This window comes from Falco naumanni, chromosome 17 (genome assembly GCF_017639655.2).
Source record: "Falco naumanni isolate bFalNau1 chromosome 17, bFalNau1.pat, whole genome shotgun sequence".
NCBI lineage: Eukaryota > Metazoa > Chordata > Aves > Falconiformes > Falconidae > Falco > Falco naumanni.
In genome coordinates, this window is record NC_054070.1 from 5112042 (window position 1) to 5127508 (window position 15467).

Here is a 15467-nt window from a genome sequence, read left to right on the forward strand (position 1 = left end):
TGGAAGCGAACATTGAGAGATTTGACTAAATTACTAAAATAAAATAAAATAAAAAAATCACTAAGTGTTATAGGAGTGTGCATACTACTAAGGTTCCATGATGTTATATGAAATCTTCAATTTAAAAAAGATTATGTAGTGGCATACTCTTAAAAGTCTGATCGGGTCAGTTTTCTATATTGCATTGTTCCACAACCTACAACCACCACAAGGATGTGATCTTGGAAAAACACTTGTGCTTAGAGTGCTGGCATGATCTCTGCGGGACTGACACCGTCTTGTATCAGCACAGCTTTAGAACCTACACAGCAAAATTGCAAAATGGGAAGTCCCTGACCTACATTGTTTAATACAAGAAAACCAATGAATTGAAACGGCTATGCTAAAAGAAAACTGAAAACAGTGAAAAGCTGAGGTTATTCATAGCTTTGCACTTTAATAATAGGAAGAGATGAAACACAAGACATGCAGATTTACCAAGTCTTTAAGGAAAAACCAAGAAAAGCACTGAAAGCCCTTAATGTTGCTCAGGTTTCACGTAGGGACACAGACTGGAAGGAGCCAAACCTGAAGGAGGAAGAGAAAAAGCCCAGAACTACATACCAAAATCACAGAGTACAGCAAGCAAGATTTCAATCAGAAATGTATGATTAACAGCAAGACAAGAGGCAACAAAATCCTTCCCCTCTCCGCTGCTGCCATCTAATCTAAGTTGCTTAACCTAATCTCAGGCCCCAGTTTGGACAGAGGGCTGGACCAGATGGTCTCTGGAGGTTTCTTCAGACTCTTCTACGATTCTGTGTTTCTACCTCAGACTCAGGAGATTTCTGTGAGCCAGAGGGCCAGGAGTGATTCCAGATAACTACTGTGCAGCCCTTGTGGTGCAGAATAAATGCTATTTATCACTGCTGCAATTATATGAAGCTTAAATTGCTGTTAGTAAGGAGAGAGCTGGAGGTGCCCTCACACTGCTTCCCCCTCCTGTAGCTTGTAAAGGCTGGTGTTAAAGAGGGCCTTAACAGAAGCTCCTCAGATCACAAAGACTATATTTAACTTTCACCCTTAATGACAAGGTAATTCAGTGTGAGAGAGAAACCCAGCCAGCCAGGAATCTAGCAAGACAGCACAGAACAGACCTCGCAGATCACAGGTGGGCTGTTTCTATGCCATGTGCTAATTCACTGATTTTACTGTGCTGTGCAGGTTGGAACAGTAAGATGTTCAGGGCCATCTTCTAGCTCTCTGGAGGAAAGAAATGGAGAAAGTTCTGAGCAGATTTTATCCCTTGAGTGGATGCCAGTTGCTGCTTGTAAATGACTGAACCCAACACTATGTTGTAGTTCAAACTGTGTGTTTTAAAATTTTCAAAGTATGAACTCATGGTTGGTTACTGTTACTGAAAAGCTCTTAATCAGAAAAAGTGACCCTACAATTTAAGAAGTTTAATCTTGGTGTCAGCATCAACAGTTAAAAGAGAGAACACAGAACAACTCAGAGAGAAAGTGTTCTTTGCTTTAGAATACTACCACAACCTCAAGACTTTTTGATTTGTAGATTCTGACCATTTCCTAAGTCAGACTCAAAATCATCAGTTCCATGCTCTGTAGTGGAACTCAGAGATTCTGCAAGCATTTGCTTTTTTGTCCGTCCTTCTCCCCCCCGCCCCCCCCCCCCCCCCCCCCCCCAGTTTGTGCTTTCCTGTTGTGGATGCAGAAGTTGCACCTTTAAACAAACTCACTCCATTCTGAGAGCAAAGCTGTCTCTCTCCCTGCTTTCTGAAGTTTTGGCTTTGAAAAACAATGCATTCTGTAATTTAGAAGGCTAAAACCAGTACAGGAATAATATTCTTAACAATATAGGCATTTTGAACTGATTACTGTATCTTAAAGGATTTTAATTTAAATTAAAAGGCAATCTGTTAATTATCACATTTGTACAGGAAAACTTGATTAGCTTGGACAGAGCTGAGAAACTTACTACAATTGCAAATACGCAGTAATTTCACACTGTGTAGTATTCCTAGGTACTTGTCATACATTATTTTTACTCAAAATATTCCTTTTATTTTAAAGTAAATATGAACACCTGCACAGCTGTCAGAAAGGAAACTGCTAACTATTTCAGTGAGCAAACACCAAAGTTTCCTTATCAGACAGTACTCTACCGCCTTGGGTCCTCAAAATGAGACAGCACTTGAGATGACGTACTGTGATCTGGTATCAGGCCAGTCCCTGGTCTCAGCAGCAGCAAAACTTTATTCCCTCCAGCCTGAATCAGCTCAATGGCTCGTGTGTGAGTGATTCCTTGGGTGGGTTCTCCATTAATTTCAACAATTTGGTCACCAACCTGACAAGAAAAGAGCAACCAGGTTAGTTGTCATGTGTCTCCGACACTGTAAACCAATTTTTAATTTAGAAAGGAAAAAACAGAGGCAGATGCTTATATTTTTCCTCTCATGCTAAAATCCACTCAGCAATAGCAACACGATTCCATGGCTGCTGATCAACATGACACCACACAACACTCCGCCAGCTCAGAGCTCTTCATGCAGGTCTTCTGTTCAGGCAGCTCAATAAAAGATCTCAGGTTACTTCAACCTATCTTTCCATTTATTTACAAGCGATGAGACCGTGCTTCAAGGTATTTTCATTCTGGACCATTATATGGAGGGAGCCGGTGGATGAACTACGTCAAACCTGGCACCGTGTGCCTGTTTAAAAATCACACTGGCCAGGTAACAGCAACTTCTCTGCATTTAACGAGGAGCCAAGTGCTGCCATGGCAGAACAGGCTTTATGTAGGGAAATGGGCTTTTTTCTTCCAGGTAGGAGGGACCGTCACTATGCAGTTGTCAGTACCAACGTCTACGAGGCCAATTAGCAACTAGCAGAGGTATTGGGCAGGTAATGACAGTTCACACGGACTTTGCAGGCTGCTGGAAAGGGGTTGGAATCGCACCCCCGCAGACGGGGTCATGAAACCTGTTTCGCAGTACAAGGCTCAGCCAAGGGATGTCACTAGCGCACAAAACCAGCGGCTGAAAGGAACGGTCTGGGCTCTGTTAAACCAACCGTCTCTGCCAGAGGAGGTCACCGGCTGGGTACTCATCGCACAGGACAGGATGCGCCACGCTGCACGACGTGCCCCCCCCATCATGCTCAGCTGCCATTAACCGGGTGAGAAATTCATTGTCACCGTTTCAAAAGTACAGTCAGAAAATGACACCATTTTGCAGCTGAAGGAGGAGAAACTAAATGACATGAAAATTGTGAACCAACCTCATGCTGGGTGAGAGTAGCCTCGTGTGCTGGGCTGCTGGGGACACACGGCACAGCGCTCACGGCTCTGCTCCTCCACAGCCACCAGCACCAGCCTCAGAGGCTCACATTCCCTGTGGGACATGACCCCCCAGCATCGCAGCGAACACGTCCCTGCGTACACACGTCCCCTGCACAGCTCATGCCAAGCGGCGGAGGAGGCTTTACCCCGGTGGCAGAGCTGACACGGGAGGTGGAGGCTTCCAGCCGTACTGTGCTGTCGCGGTCCCACACTGACCCGTGCCTCGGCACAGGTCATCTACACGAAGCAGAGTGCAGTCAGCTGGGAACCTTTTGGTTGCTTTTGCCTGGAAAGCAAAGCCCTCAGCTTAGTCTAACACTACTTGAAGGAGGAATACAAAAGAAAATACGAGTACTAAATGCTACATTCATGTAGTTTCTCAAGCATGAGGGAAATAAGCTAATTACTGTAAAGAACAGGATAACGGAAGTTAACAATACCTAGAATTCCACATCCAATTAAGCCTCACGGTAGCCCCAGCAAGTATCTGTGTCAGCTCTATTCTGCAAATCATGGTACCGATGGAGGCAGAGCCTTGTGCCGACGGCCACACTTGCGATGCAGCACCAGACTGCACGCGGGACGGCAGCTCGTGGGCACCTGGTTCAGCTTCATGCTCCAGCCTCTGAAAATTCAGCTCTGGGCAGCAGGCACAGATTGTCCTGCACCATTGTTCTTTGCTGTTGTGCCCATATATTTTGCTGTTACTACATCACCTGAAAATTATTTCCTTACACAAACGTAAGAATTAACATACAAAAATTTGGAAAAAAGTTAGGCATGGATCTGCAAACATGGCACAGAACAGCAATAGCACAATGTACACACAACGTTCCTTACAAATTCCCTGACTTTGACGGTGATTCTCCTTTCAGTTCTCTGTTCCACTGTGCAATTTCTTGTCTGGGCTCCTAAAGTGTGCTGAGTAGCTGCTGCTCAAACCCTGGGACACGTATGTTATTGTAACTCAAGGACGGATGGACAGTTCATTTTGGACAGCCAGAGCTCTTCATATATTTCTCCTTTAAAAGCTTAACACTTGCAGCATCTGCTGTCACTGCACAGTAACAGCTGGAAGAAGGGCAGCTGCCCAGATGTTGTTCTGTCTATTTGGACCCTGCACTCGTGAAAAAGCAAGGGTTGTTGTCACTACGGGTAAATTAATGTGTCAAAAGGCCAACTTGATCAACAAATCGATTAGAGAAGACAAACTCACATGTACTCGCCCATCTTTGACAGCTGGCCCATCTTCAGCAAGCCGAAGGATGAATAAGCCCATGTTGTATTCCTTTCCTCCTCGAAGGCTGAATCCAAACCCCCGAGGGCCCCTTTCCAACTCTACTGGGAAACAGCCAGGATTCTGTGTGAGAAGGCAGAGGGAAAAAGATGAGGACTTGTAGGCAGATTCAAACATTTATTTTTCTGAAAAAATGCTTCACACATGTTTGTATTTTGACAAATGTGCAATCCATGAATTAAACTGAATTCATCACAGCTCATGTATGACTAGGTGTAATCGTTTCATTCTAATTCTAAACATACAGAACAATTTCCCTTCTAAGTTTCAGATATGCATGAAATTTCCTTAAGAAACTTTGCCAAAGGGTCTGTAGTAGCCCTGTTGCAAGCATTTTTTGTTTCCTTTATAATTATAATGAGTACCCACCTACACCAAGGAGATCGTAAAAATCTAAAACATCAACAAAAACACTGTGTCAAGCACTTCGGTGCATCTTTGTACGCAACTTTTCTACCCGTGTCTGACAGGGAAATGCTTTATTGTTCTGCTTTTGCACACTCCGTGGCAATGCCACTGTGGTGTCTGGACGGACAAGTGTTTTGCGTGTCTCCGCACCCTCTGGACGGTTACCTGTACCTGGGAATGACGGCTACCAATAACTGAAGCAACGCCAGCATCAGATTGCGCCAAATGCTTATGCTCGGGCCAGGGAAGCCTGTAACTACTTGAAACTTCTTTTCCAGCTTCACCTTCCGTAGCTCCCCTACACAGAGGTAAAAGGACGCGTATGTCACCTTTGCATTAACAATCCCTCTGGTCAAGCTTTTCCAGCTGTTGTCCATTCCTTTCGCCAAACCCCAAAGCCCTGTACCTGTCTGTGCCGGAAGGGTTGATCTGTGCTGATCCCAGTGGTCGGTGCTGTGGAGCCGGACTCTGCCTGGCAGAGTTTGTTCCTGATGGAGGACCACGGTGTTCTAATAAATTCAAACAAAACCAACGGTCAGAGAGAACTTCCCAAGCATACTGCTAGGCGTGCTCCCCACATGTGACCGTCGGCGCTGTGCCTGCTGTTCCTAAGGATGCCACAGCTCAGCTGACCTCAGTCACAAGGTGAAGAGAATTTTCCAAGGTCTAACGCCGTAAGCCAGGAACCCAAGTGCAGTTCATTGGTTCCATGGAATAAATTCCTAGGAATTTTATTCTTACCTACACTGCTTTTCCTCAGAAAACTCCCACAATTTTAACTGAACCAGACATGAACAGAAGGGTTTTAGACTGTGAATTGATAAAGACCAGAAGGGATTAGGGCTAGTCAGATCCACGAAGTTGGTTTGGGTATTCAATATAATAAATTTTTGTAAGAATAATGTCCACTTGAGAACATTTCCCTTTTTAAAGGTACGAGGAGAATGAGGCTCTGCAGAGGCAATGAGGATTCAGAGGTGAAGACTCTCAGTGATAAAGAGAAACTGTCAACTCATTTAAGGCACAAAGGAGAGTTTGCTACTGGCCAGCTCTGGAAAAGGTTACGAACTGGTCCCACAACTACACTGGAGGCACTAGTTCCCTGTCAGGTTATCAACAAGAATTTTAAAGCGTTTCACCTTCCCTAAAATGCATGGCATTTAAATAAATCTTTTAGAATAGCTTATTTTCCCTTCCACAAAAAATACAGTGATTCTGTACTTTACAATAAATCCAGTGCCTTTATGAAAAAAAAACATGTTTCAGGATACAAAACGTCTGTGTCACTTCAGAGCCATGAAGCGGCTATTCAAAAAGCTGCCTCTTAGCTAGAACCTGAAATGGCAAGTAGTGGCCCGAGGTGAACTTATGTGCTGAATTATAAACTAACATACTCCTTTTCTTTGTAAGGGTTAAAAAAAAAAGGTATCTCAAGCACCAAAACTACGGAAGTTCCAGTCCTCTGTTAGATGCATCACATTACTGCATTCCTCAGTGAAGAACGAGCAAGCCCTAGTGAAATATACAAAGCACTCAAGCATCTTAAGGGAAGGAAAATATAATGCGTATTATCAGACTGAATTTCTCAGGTATGCAAGACCTTCCAAGTCCTTCACAGGACTGCTTGGTGCTATTACTATGACATGCCTTAAAGAGGTTTTTCTCTAGAGACAAAATGTCAACTTTTAATCGTGGTTTATACTCAGAGTTTTAATTTAGAAGCACAGGCAAGAAAAATGCCATCTGTTTGTACAAATTCTCCAGTCCTCTTTTCAGCCTGCTCTCTTATGTTTCCAGCTAATACATGACAAAAGCTGACAGGCTCCTGCTTTTGTGAAAAATGTTAAAGAATGTCTTCTGGCGCATGAAGTGGAATTTGTTTATTCGTATGGAAAGCAAAGATCACACATCTGTGAAAGCGAGGAGGGACAGCGAAGGGGTACAAGGCAGTATTTTCGTCGTAAGTCTGAGAGGACAGTGCTGAAGATGCACCAGGGAACAGCAAACTCTATTAGGGTTTGTGCTTTGTGATGCTGAACAGTTCCTGGCAAAATGGGCATTCTTCTCTTTGGAGCTGCATCCTGCCTCTTCCTCAGCGTTAAGCAGCAACTTGTGAACCATCTCTGCGAGGCTCAGCCCTCTCCCCGCGATCCAGCGGGGAACACGCCTGAAGCCCTGACTAATTCACATCCACTCTGGCTTTCTACAAGAGTCTGCTGTGTGGAAGGTTATGCTGTGTGCTAAACTGTATTTCTCCAGCTAAATCAAGGAGGATATACTTGGCAATATATTCCATTTTGGTGGAACAGGTTCTGTTTCTCTCTCCTTCACTGTCACAAAATTCTTTACGTCTGAAACACGCCAACCCCAGCTCCTCTAAGCCACACATTTTTTCTGACTGGTCTCTTCAGCCGTTTTATCACCTGCTACTGACCTTTCTTCCCCTCCCTTTGTTGATTCTCCTCAGGTTCTCATTTTATCTCTACATTTTGGCTACAAATCTGTAATTGAGGAAGTGGGAAAAGTTCTTACACAGAGTCCAGGTAACATCATGCATAAACAAGGGACAAAAATGTTATATTCAGAAAGCTTATTTTGAAAACAAAGCTGAGTAAGAGCTCTGGAGAAACAGGTCTAATGCAACCAACTCAGACTTCAGTTGCATTTTAAGAATTGCCCTGGGCAACTGCTTTGAGGTGTGTCCCTTCAAACTGGAATGAATTAGATTTGATAAAAATGAAAAACTTAATAGAAAAACAACAATTTGTAGAAGTCTCTCTGCTTCAAGCATTAATAAAAAGGAAAATTAAGTCTTTGAAATTTTGTACTGCAGGCTGAGATAGTGTGTTACATATTTGCAATGCATGTGAAATTAGAGAATCATCTGTTGGCTTTACTCACATTCTGGGTCTAGGTATTTGTTATTCAAAAGGTGAAGAAAGCCAGCTTTCTGGCAAAATAATGTGATAGTGAGTTTAATTAAACCCATAAGCAGCAATCCAGAAAAATGCAGTGGGAAGCAGGGTTGAAGCTTTTCTCCTCAAATGACTGGATTTTACATATTTATAGTGAATTGCTTGTGTAGAAACAAAACCATACTGAATGCAGTGTTGCATGGGAGCTTTCATGAAAAATATAGTCTCTAAAGATGGGACTTTGCAGCCACGAATACTCACTTCTGCTGCTCAGTTGACATGGCAGTTGCGTGTGAAGAGTTTGCTAGCAGCCTGGGAGGCTCTGCAAGAAAACCCCAAGCAAGGTTTTCATGGTGGGATGTGATGATTTTTCAAAGGGTAGCTTTGGCAGACAGAACTACACGACGTTTCTGTTGCATCCCAGGGATGCAGCATTCAGTAATTTATGTATTTTAATGTGGCAGGTGTGTCTAAACGGAGAGGATCTGGAATGCAGGTGTCCCTGCAGCCCTACAGCAAGCACCCTAGCTGCCTAGTGTCCCAGCTGGAACAAAGCTCCAGCAGCGACTGCAGCAGCAAGAGATGGGCACTGTATGTGGTGAGATTTTTCTCTCTTGGCATCATCCTGTGTCTGGTGTAGCTCCCCCCAGGAGAGGTCATTTCTCTTTCGTTGAAGAATACAAGGTCTGGACAGGACATCATTCCATGTCTGTCTCTCATGTGAGAAACCACGAGAATTTCTCTAACCTTGCATCGCACTGTTAATACTTGCATCTTATTTTTCAGTACAACCACCTTGGTAGCTGTATCTCTCTGCCCCACCTGCCTTCAGCTCTTCCAGAGCAAATGGATGAGCTTCACGCTCTTTAATTTCCAAACATCTTAAAATACTCCATTTTAAGTGAGTTAACTTCAGAAATTACAAACATTAGACTCTGGCAGTGTGGTAGGACCCGTCCCCCTGCCAGGGCCACGCACCCTCCATACCTTCCTCAGCCACAACAGTCAGAGTCACCACGTTGCCTGCGTCCTTGATCAGCTGTACTATGCTGTCATGAGAGAGCTCGACGATGGATTGACCATTCACTGCCGAGATGCGGTCTCCCACTTTCAGCTTCCCACACTGGTCAGCTGGGCTCCCATCTATAACTCGCCCGATCTTGTGAGGAATCACTAGGAAATCAAGAACAGGCACAGCAACATGATTCATATTCATGTAAGATAAGTACCACACAGACCCAGAACTGCCACAGCTATACCAGAGACCGCTCCTGCTCTAAAGGGTGGCACTGCTAGTACAGGAAAAACCTGCAAATATGAAGAATGCTCCACTCAGTAGAGTGAATGGAAATGCCAACCGCTGACAGCATGGCCTTGTCACATACAAGGTGTTGTGCCTAAGGGAAAACACAGGAAGGAAACGGGTCACAGCTGCGCAAGACCATGTGTCCCAGGAGCACTACCAAGCAGTCTGGTTTGCCACCTATAATGTATTTTTTTTCTATTTCATGCACAGACCCTGGGGCACTGTGTGGACTCCGAGACAGTTATGGACATCCAGTTGACTACAGTCATCAGAAATCTGGATGCACAGATTAACTCTTCCTCCTTGCAGCCAAAAATTAAACCTTACATGCACTTCAAAAGGAAATCAAACTTCTCCTGCCAGAGATCGACTTAGTAACCTGCTGAGCAGCTCAGCAGCAACCCTCAGCACACCCAGGCAGCACAACAAGGTGTGCCAGCTCAGCTCTGCACAGACCTGCTCCCTATCCCTGCTCTCCGAGATGAACTTGCACATGTAATAATTGTCTTGAATTTTAGCTAGCTCTCCTGGCTTGCTTTCCTCAGTTCCTCCCATAGTGACGCTCTGCTCTGTGTGCAGGTTCCTCTAGAGGCCAAAGCAATGGGGCCAGAAAAGACAGAACAAGAAGAAGATATAATTTCATGAGAAGTAGAAGGAAAAAAAGACTGCTTTTAGTTACTTTCCCAGAGGTGAACACAAATGCAGGAACAAGTAGAACTAAAAAGGCACCAGGTGGGAGGGATGCTGCACTCCATGCGGTGCCTCCTCAGGCACCTGTCCCGTGGGACAGCACGGCCGTGGCGGCTCCTGCGCTCTCCCCACCAAGAGCCCTGCTGGCACTTGGGGAGATCCTGTTTTACAGTTTGCTGACCTGAACATCAGCATTGCAGATGGCACTTGGCAGCCACCGAGATGCTACTGTGGTCGGGGAAGCCTACCAAAACCTGGGGCAAGAGCGGCTTGTTGAGCTGCTGCGTGCTGACGTGGCCCTGACAGAGCAGATTCGCATTACATCAAAGCACATCAGCCAGCACGCTTTCCCATGCGTCTAAAACAGCCTTTCATTCATTTGGATGCCTGAAAGCACAGCAGAATTGGATTCTGTCTTTCCCAAATCCCTCATCAAGGCTCTTCTGCACAGGAACTGCTGCATTGCTCCTTTGTAACTCATTTCCAAACACCTCTCCAGAATGACCTCTGCATGTTTCATAAACGCTCTCCTTGCCATTTCATGTAAAAGCCTGTTTGTGCCTCCAGTGCCTGAAGCGGGTTTGATGGATACCCGTTTTCTGTAGTTGCTGCTCTCCCAAACATGCTTTTCTCTGAGGGATAGGAGAGGTGAGGAACGCTGTGTGCCTGTCAGGATTATCAGCTGGCTTTTCAACACCATGACAGCAAATCTGAAACACTTTCACAGGGTCATCAGCCACCCAAGATTAAAAAGCCATCAAATATTGTTTTAAGGAGCTAGGACATGCTGAAGTTACCGCAAAGAAACACACAGTGATGCCTTCCAGCATTTACTGGAAGTTTAAATTTTATTTATGCTTTCTTTAATAGACTATATATAAACTTAAGAGACTATATATAAACTTAAGAGACAACTGTGAAGAGTAAAGCACTGCAGGGTTGCAGACCCAATGGCTGATTACTTATTTTGAAATATCCTGTAGCTTCATGTTAAACTGCAGCACAGAAACGTTCAGCACAACACAGCCTACGGATGCACCAGCATCTCTTTTTTTCCTGTGTGTTGGAAGCCACCTGGACCACAGGGCTTATGTTACCGGCACTGGAACTGGTTTCAGTTGTCTTCTACTTTCAGTTCTAGTATCAAATAAACCGGGATTTGCAGCAGATCCTTAGACAAAAATGTTGTCTGTATTACAGTTATATTGTAACAGAATACCAATATATTGTAATGTTTTTTTCTTATTGTGTGACTGACCAGACAACACAGTGAACCCATGGCCACTCTGACATGGGACACAACTGTCTGTGCAGCATGATGCACTGGAGGGTGACAGTTTGCTCTGCTGCTGCCACAGGAATCTGACAGCAGCTCTGCATGCGGACCACTGCCACTGCGCTGTCCCACCACACCAGCTGCTTCCAAAGCCGCTGGCTTTAACATTCTTGAAAGGCATTGTCTGAGCCAAGACTGCATCGCACTCTAAATATATATCACATGAATTCAGCACAATGTTATTTAGAAACAGGATTTTTCTGCGCTCCTGCTGTTTTTTTTATTGTGCAGTAAAATTAAGTGGAAAAACAGAAGAAAGTGTCTGAGGCTCAGTAAGAGAGAGACACACTTTCAAACCATCATTATATCTGTCTGGAATCAGCTGAGGAAGTTTCAGAAGGGTGATTTACACTAAGGAACTAAAGGAACCAAGTAACAATTTCACAAGTTAGCCGTACCTTAATGTCAGTGAATTGTGTTCATCTGTGGGTGAACACACTGAGCTGGCTTGTATTTCAAGGGCTGACACAGGTAACACAAACCCGGTGGCCAAAGGGAATGAATCTCAGAAAGATGATCCTACTTGCCACTTCACGCAAAAAAAATTATCCAATAGCCTCTACCTGGCACTGCTGGGTAAGCAGCAGCCATCAGCACAGGGCATACAAGTCCACTTGATTATGCTGAGCAGAACTGCTCCTGTGCAGGCTTCACGGATCTTTCCACTGAGTTGGACTCCAGGGTTTCCTGCAAGCAGCTTCTCTCATTCACTTCTGTTTCACAGTATTTCTTTTTATTTTTGCTTTTAACCTTGGTTATTTTGCTGTTTATCTTTACAACTATGCCTGAGGCCATGTCCATATATCAGAACTGTAATGCCAGAGCATGCTACTTTTTCATTTTGACGATCTTTCTAGACAAACACCCTGCCTGACAGTTACAACTTCATTGCTTTCTTCCAGGTACTGCAGTCTCTGCTTTCTCAGATCCCCAAAATAAGAAATGCTACCCAATCAGGTAATATAAAGCCAAAGTTGAAACTATATTTCCATTAAAATGCCTATAAATTAATGCAGTGTGAGAACCGGCATCACCACCACAGCCTGACAACTATCCACGTCTGCAAGACTGTCCTGTGACAAGTGCACACTCCTGTGTACGGGCTCGCTGCCTGTGATAATACTTTCCCCCTGCCCCCCACTTACGTCACAGTTGAGTGAAAAAGAGCATAAAGAAGCAGCCAGACAGACCGAGCCTCAGCTGGCTGGGCTGTGAAACAGTGAGAGGTGACCGTATCTACACAGAGTGCTGTGCAGGTAAGACCAGCACAACAAAGACAGAGAAATCCCCGAAGAAGCCACGGCCCTGCTCACGCCTGCTAGTGCCAGCAGCAGCTTTGGTACAAGCACCACGCAGTGAGGCCAGGCAGCAACAATGCTGCCAGAACATGGCACTTACCCCCAGGAGGAGGTTTGTTCTTTGAGGTGAGGATGACAAAGCCAAATCCTTCGTTCTCCTTCCGCTGCAGACGGACATCATAGACCTCTGGGGACTGCTGGTTTGCAAACTCTACCCGATTCAGTCGGGGAGAGCCGTTTTGCATCAAGACAGGCTGCGATTCCTCCTCCTCCTGTGGCTTTTCCCCTTGCAGGTAACAGACAAACAAGTAAGAAAAACCCAATACTGCTGTTTTACCAAGCAACTACAGCAAAACTCTGCATCTTAGTGTCAGTGCCAGCATGAGGAACCACCCGTCTGCCTGGGAAAGTAGGGGGCGAGTTCATTAACGATATAGTTAATACAGAAATCAGACACAGAATAGAGCATTCAAAGGTCCAGAGCCCTACACAGGCATGCACAGCTACAGAAGGTAAGTCTGCTGCACACTGGTTGCACACAGCCAAACAGACTTGGCACTGCGTGCACAGACTTTATCAGAGCGATCTGATGCCTTTTTATAGTAAAAAACCAAACCATCGTGGCTTTTCTGTGTGCTCCAAGTACAAGATCTATGGCAGAAATCCAGCTACAAACCAGATCTATTGCTATCTTAACTGAGGAACAACTGTTTACTTGGAACAATGGAAATATTTTTTAAAAGGCAGTTTAAAAGACTGAAGCCAGGCTTTCTTTTAGGAATCCTACAAACTCTTGGTCCTGATTGCCGTATCAGAGGGCATTTTAAAGAAACTGAGAATTGATCTTAAAAATACTTTTTCCTTTCACCTGTATATACTCAGAATAAGGCAATGGAAAAGCAATACTGATTGCTCATCAGAACAGAAGATTGTTATCCGTTCTCCTGAACCCCACCCCAGCTGTCACTCACATGATCAGCATCAAGTGAAGGACAATAATCTTCTGTACACTGCTGATCTGGACACTGAGCTAAAACTGCAGAATCACAAGATGCTGCCCTGAATCATCTCTGGTTTGAATGCACTTATTCTTGCTACACACAGATGCCCAAAGACTTAAGAACATAGCATGTTGTACAGAAAAGAGATTGTGTTATTACTCAATTTGCATAGTATCAGTGGCTGTTCTAACTAATATCTGCAAAAAAGTTTGAATAAAACAGCACTGCCATCATAATTTTCAGAGCCTTACCTGTGCAAACAGTGCAACCCAGCAAGAACCGAAGCATCAGCTTATTACATTCTGCTTTTCTCTACTTACTCAGAATTACAGCTGACCTTCCTGAATCTCAGATTGCTCAGCTCTAGTGCAATAATTGATAAGTTTCAGAGCGGCTTTATTTGATTTGATTACAAAAATGTAAGTACCCTCTCTGGAACAGACACATACCACCAAAGAAGATCTTCCTCCGGACTGTGAGCAGCACCTGACCATTCCGTGCAGCACTGGTCATTAAGTCCAAAACTTGTTTGTGTGACTTCCCCTTAACCGGGACTCCATCAATACACATCAGCTCATCTGCAGCTCGAAGCCTGCCGTCTTTTTCTGCTGCTCCCAACGGGATTATGGCTCCAATATAAATCTGTCAGCAGAGCAGAGTCAGGGGGTTTGAACAGCAGAACATGAACTCATCAAAACACGTAATGGTTGGAGAATCCAGGTGAATCCAGACACATGAGAGCTTCTGGGAAGATATTTTTAAAGATCACTTGAGTGTCTAATTCTAGCAGAAACACAGGCAGCAAGTGTACTTTGCACAAGGTGACTCAATGGATACAATTTGGGGTCTCAAAGCATTCAAGTAAATAAAGTTTTGGGGTATTTTTAATCCTTATTCTGGAAGCATCACTATCTCTTGAGTATATTTGTTATTTTGTCAAAAAGCCCAACTCTTGACATAAGCAGTACACTGTGTACTTACTACACATACATGATTTCCCAGACATTACTGAAACAAAAACCTCTGTCATTTATTCTACTTACTCCATTTTTTTTAAACCAAGACTAGGCCAGAGTGCGGAAGAAGTAACAGCTTTTGAAAGAACTCAGATTTACTTCTGAAAAGCTGCTCAGACAGTTCCACATTTGAATTTTTTTCAGTGCATAGCTTTTGGTGATTAGACAATGAATTCAAACAGCTGCACTCCCCTTATCCATTTTGTCTACCCCCACCTCATAAAGTGCTACTAAATGTAACAGATAAGAACACCACAAACTATTTTGTATGCTAGAATCACATTCAAGTTAAATGAAAGATTAAGAGTAATTACGCCAGTATTTGCTATTTGCTGGAGGTTAAGCAATGGTGGGCAGATCATCTGTGCACAGCATTCATGACGTTAGCTTGACGCTTGCCAACAGCTATGGCTGTTATGGAAACAAAACACCACACATGCTATGAAGTGCAACAGAAGTAAAATTCTTTGCTTGTGCTCCTCCTTTTCTTTAAATGCATGTTAGGGGGGAAAAAAATGCAATCACAGCTGTGAATGGAAAAACCCATATTCCTTAACTGTAGTCAGAAAACAATCTATGAGTATCTAATTCCAAAAGCTTTTCCTCTTAACTTGACAGCTGAAGAAACAGCCCCTGACATACAGTGCAAGTTCTTAGCACTTCTTCCCAGAGAAAAACTTCTGCATTTTTGGAAATAGAGGAAAGTCTCCTAAAGCCTGCCGTCAGAGGAACAGACTACCCTGGGGTTTCCACACTGGCATTTGCCCATCTGCCTCCAACTCCACCATTCCTCGGCAATTACCTCTCAAGCAGTGTTACCCCAGTCCAACTGCAACAGCTCTGCAGGCTGAGGCTAGGAAA

The 15467-nt window shown here is 44.2% G+C and overlaps 1 protein-coding gene across 5 annotated transcripts in view; it reads right to left on the bottom strand.

Moving 5' to 3' along the window:
- MAGI3 (membrane associated guanylate kinase, WW and PDZ domain containing 3) overlaps positions 1-15467 on the bottom strand; it is a 73605-nt gene that overhangs the window by 3164 nt on the left and 54974 nt on the right. For 2 of the 5 annotated variants that reach the window (XM_040616539.1, XM_040616541.1), the window contains exons 14-20: positions 14040-14232; positions 12690-12875; positions 8947-9132; positions 5451-5553; positions 5210-5342; positions 4556-4699; positions 2208-2346 (exon numbers count right to left, since the gene is read on the bottom strand). In XM_040616539.1, the coding sequence (XP_040472473.1) occupies positions 2208-2346; positions 4556-4699; positions 5210-5342; positions 5451-5553; positions 8947-9132; positions 12690-12875; positions 14040-14232 (1084 nt within the window). Of the gene's footprint in view, positions 1-5; positions 568-2207; positions 2347-4555; positions 4700-5209; positions 5343-5450; positions 5554-8946; positions 9133-12689; positions 12876-14039; positions 14233-15467 lie in introns of those variants that run through there. The other 3 variants (XM_040616542.1, XM_040616543.1, XM_040616540.1) reach the window with 3 other exon arrangements.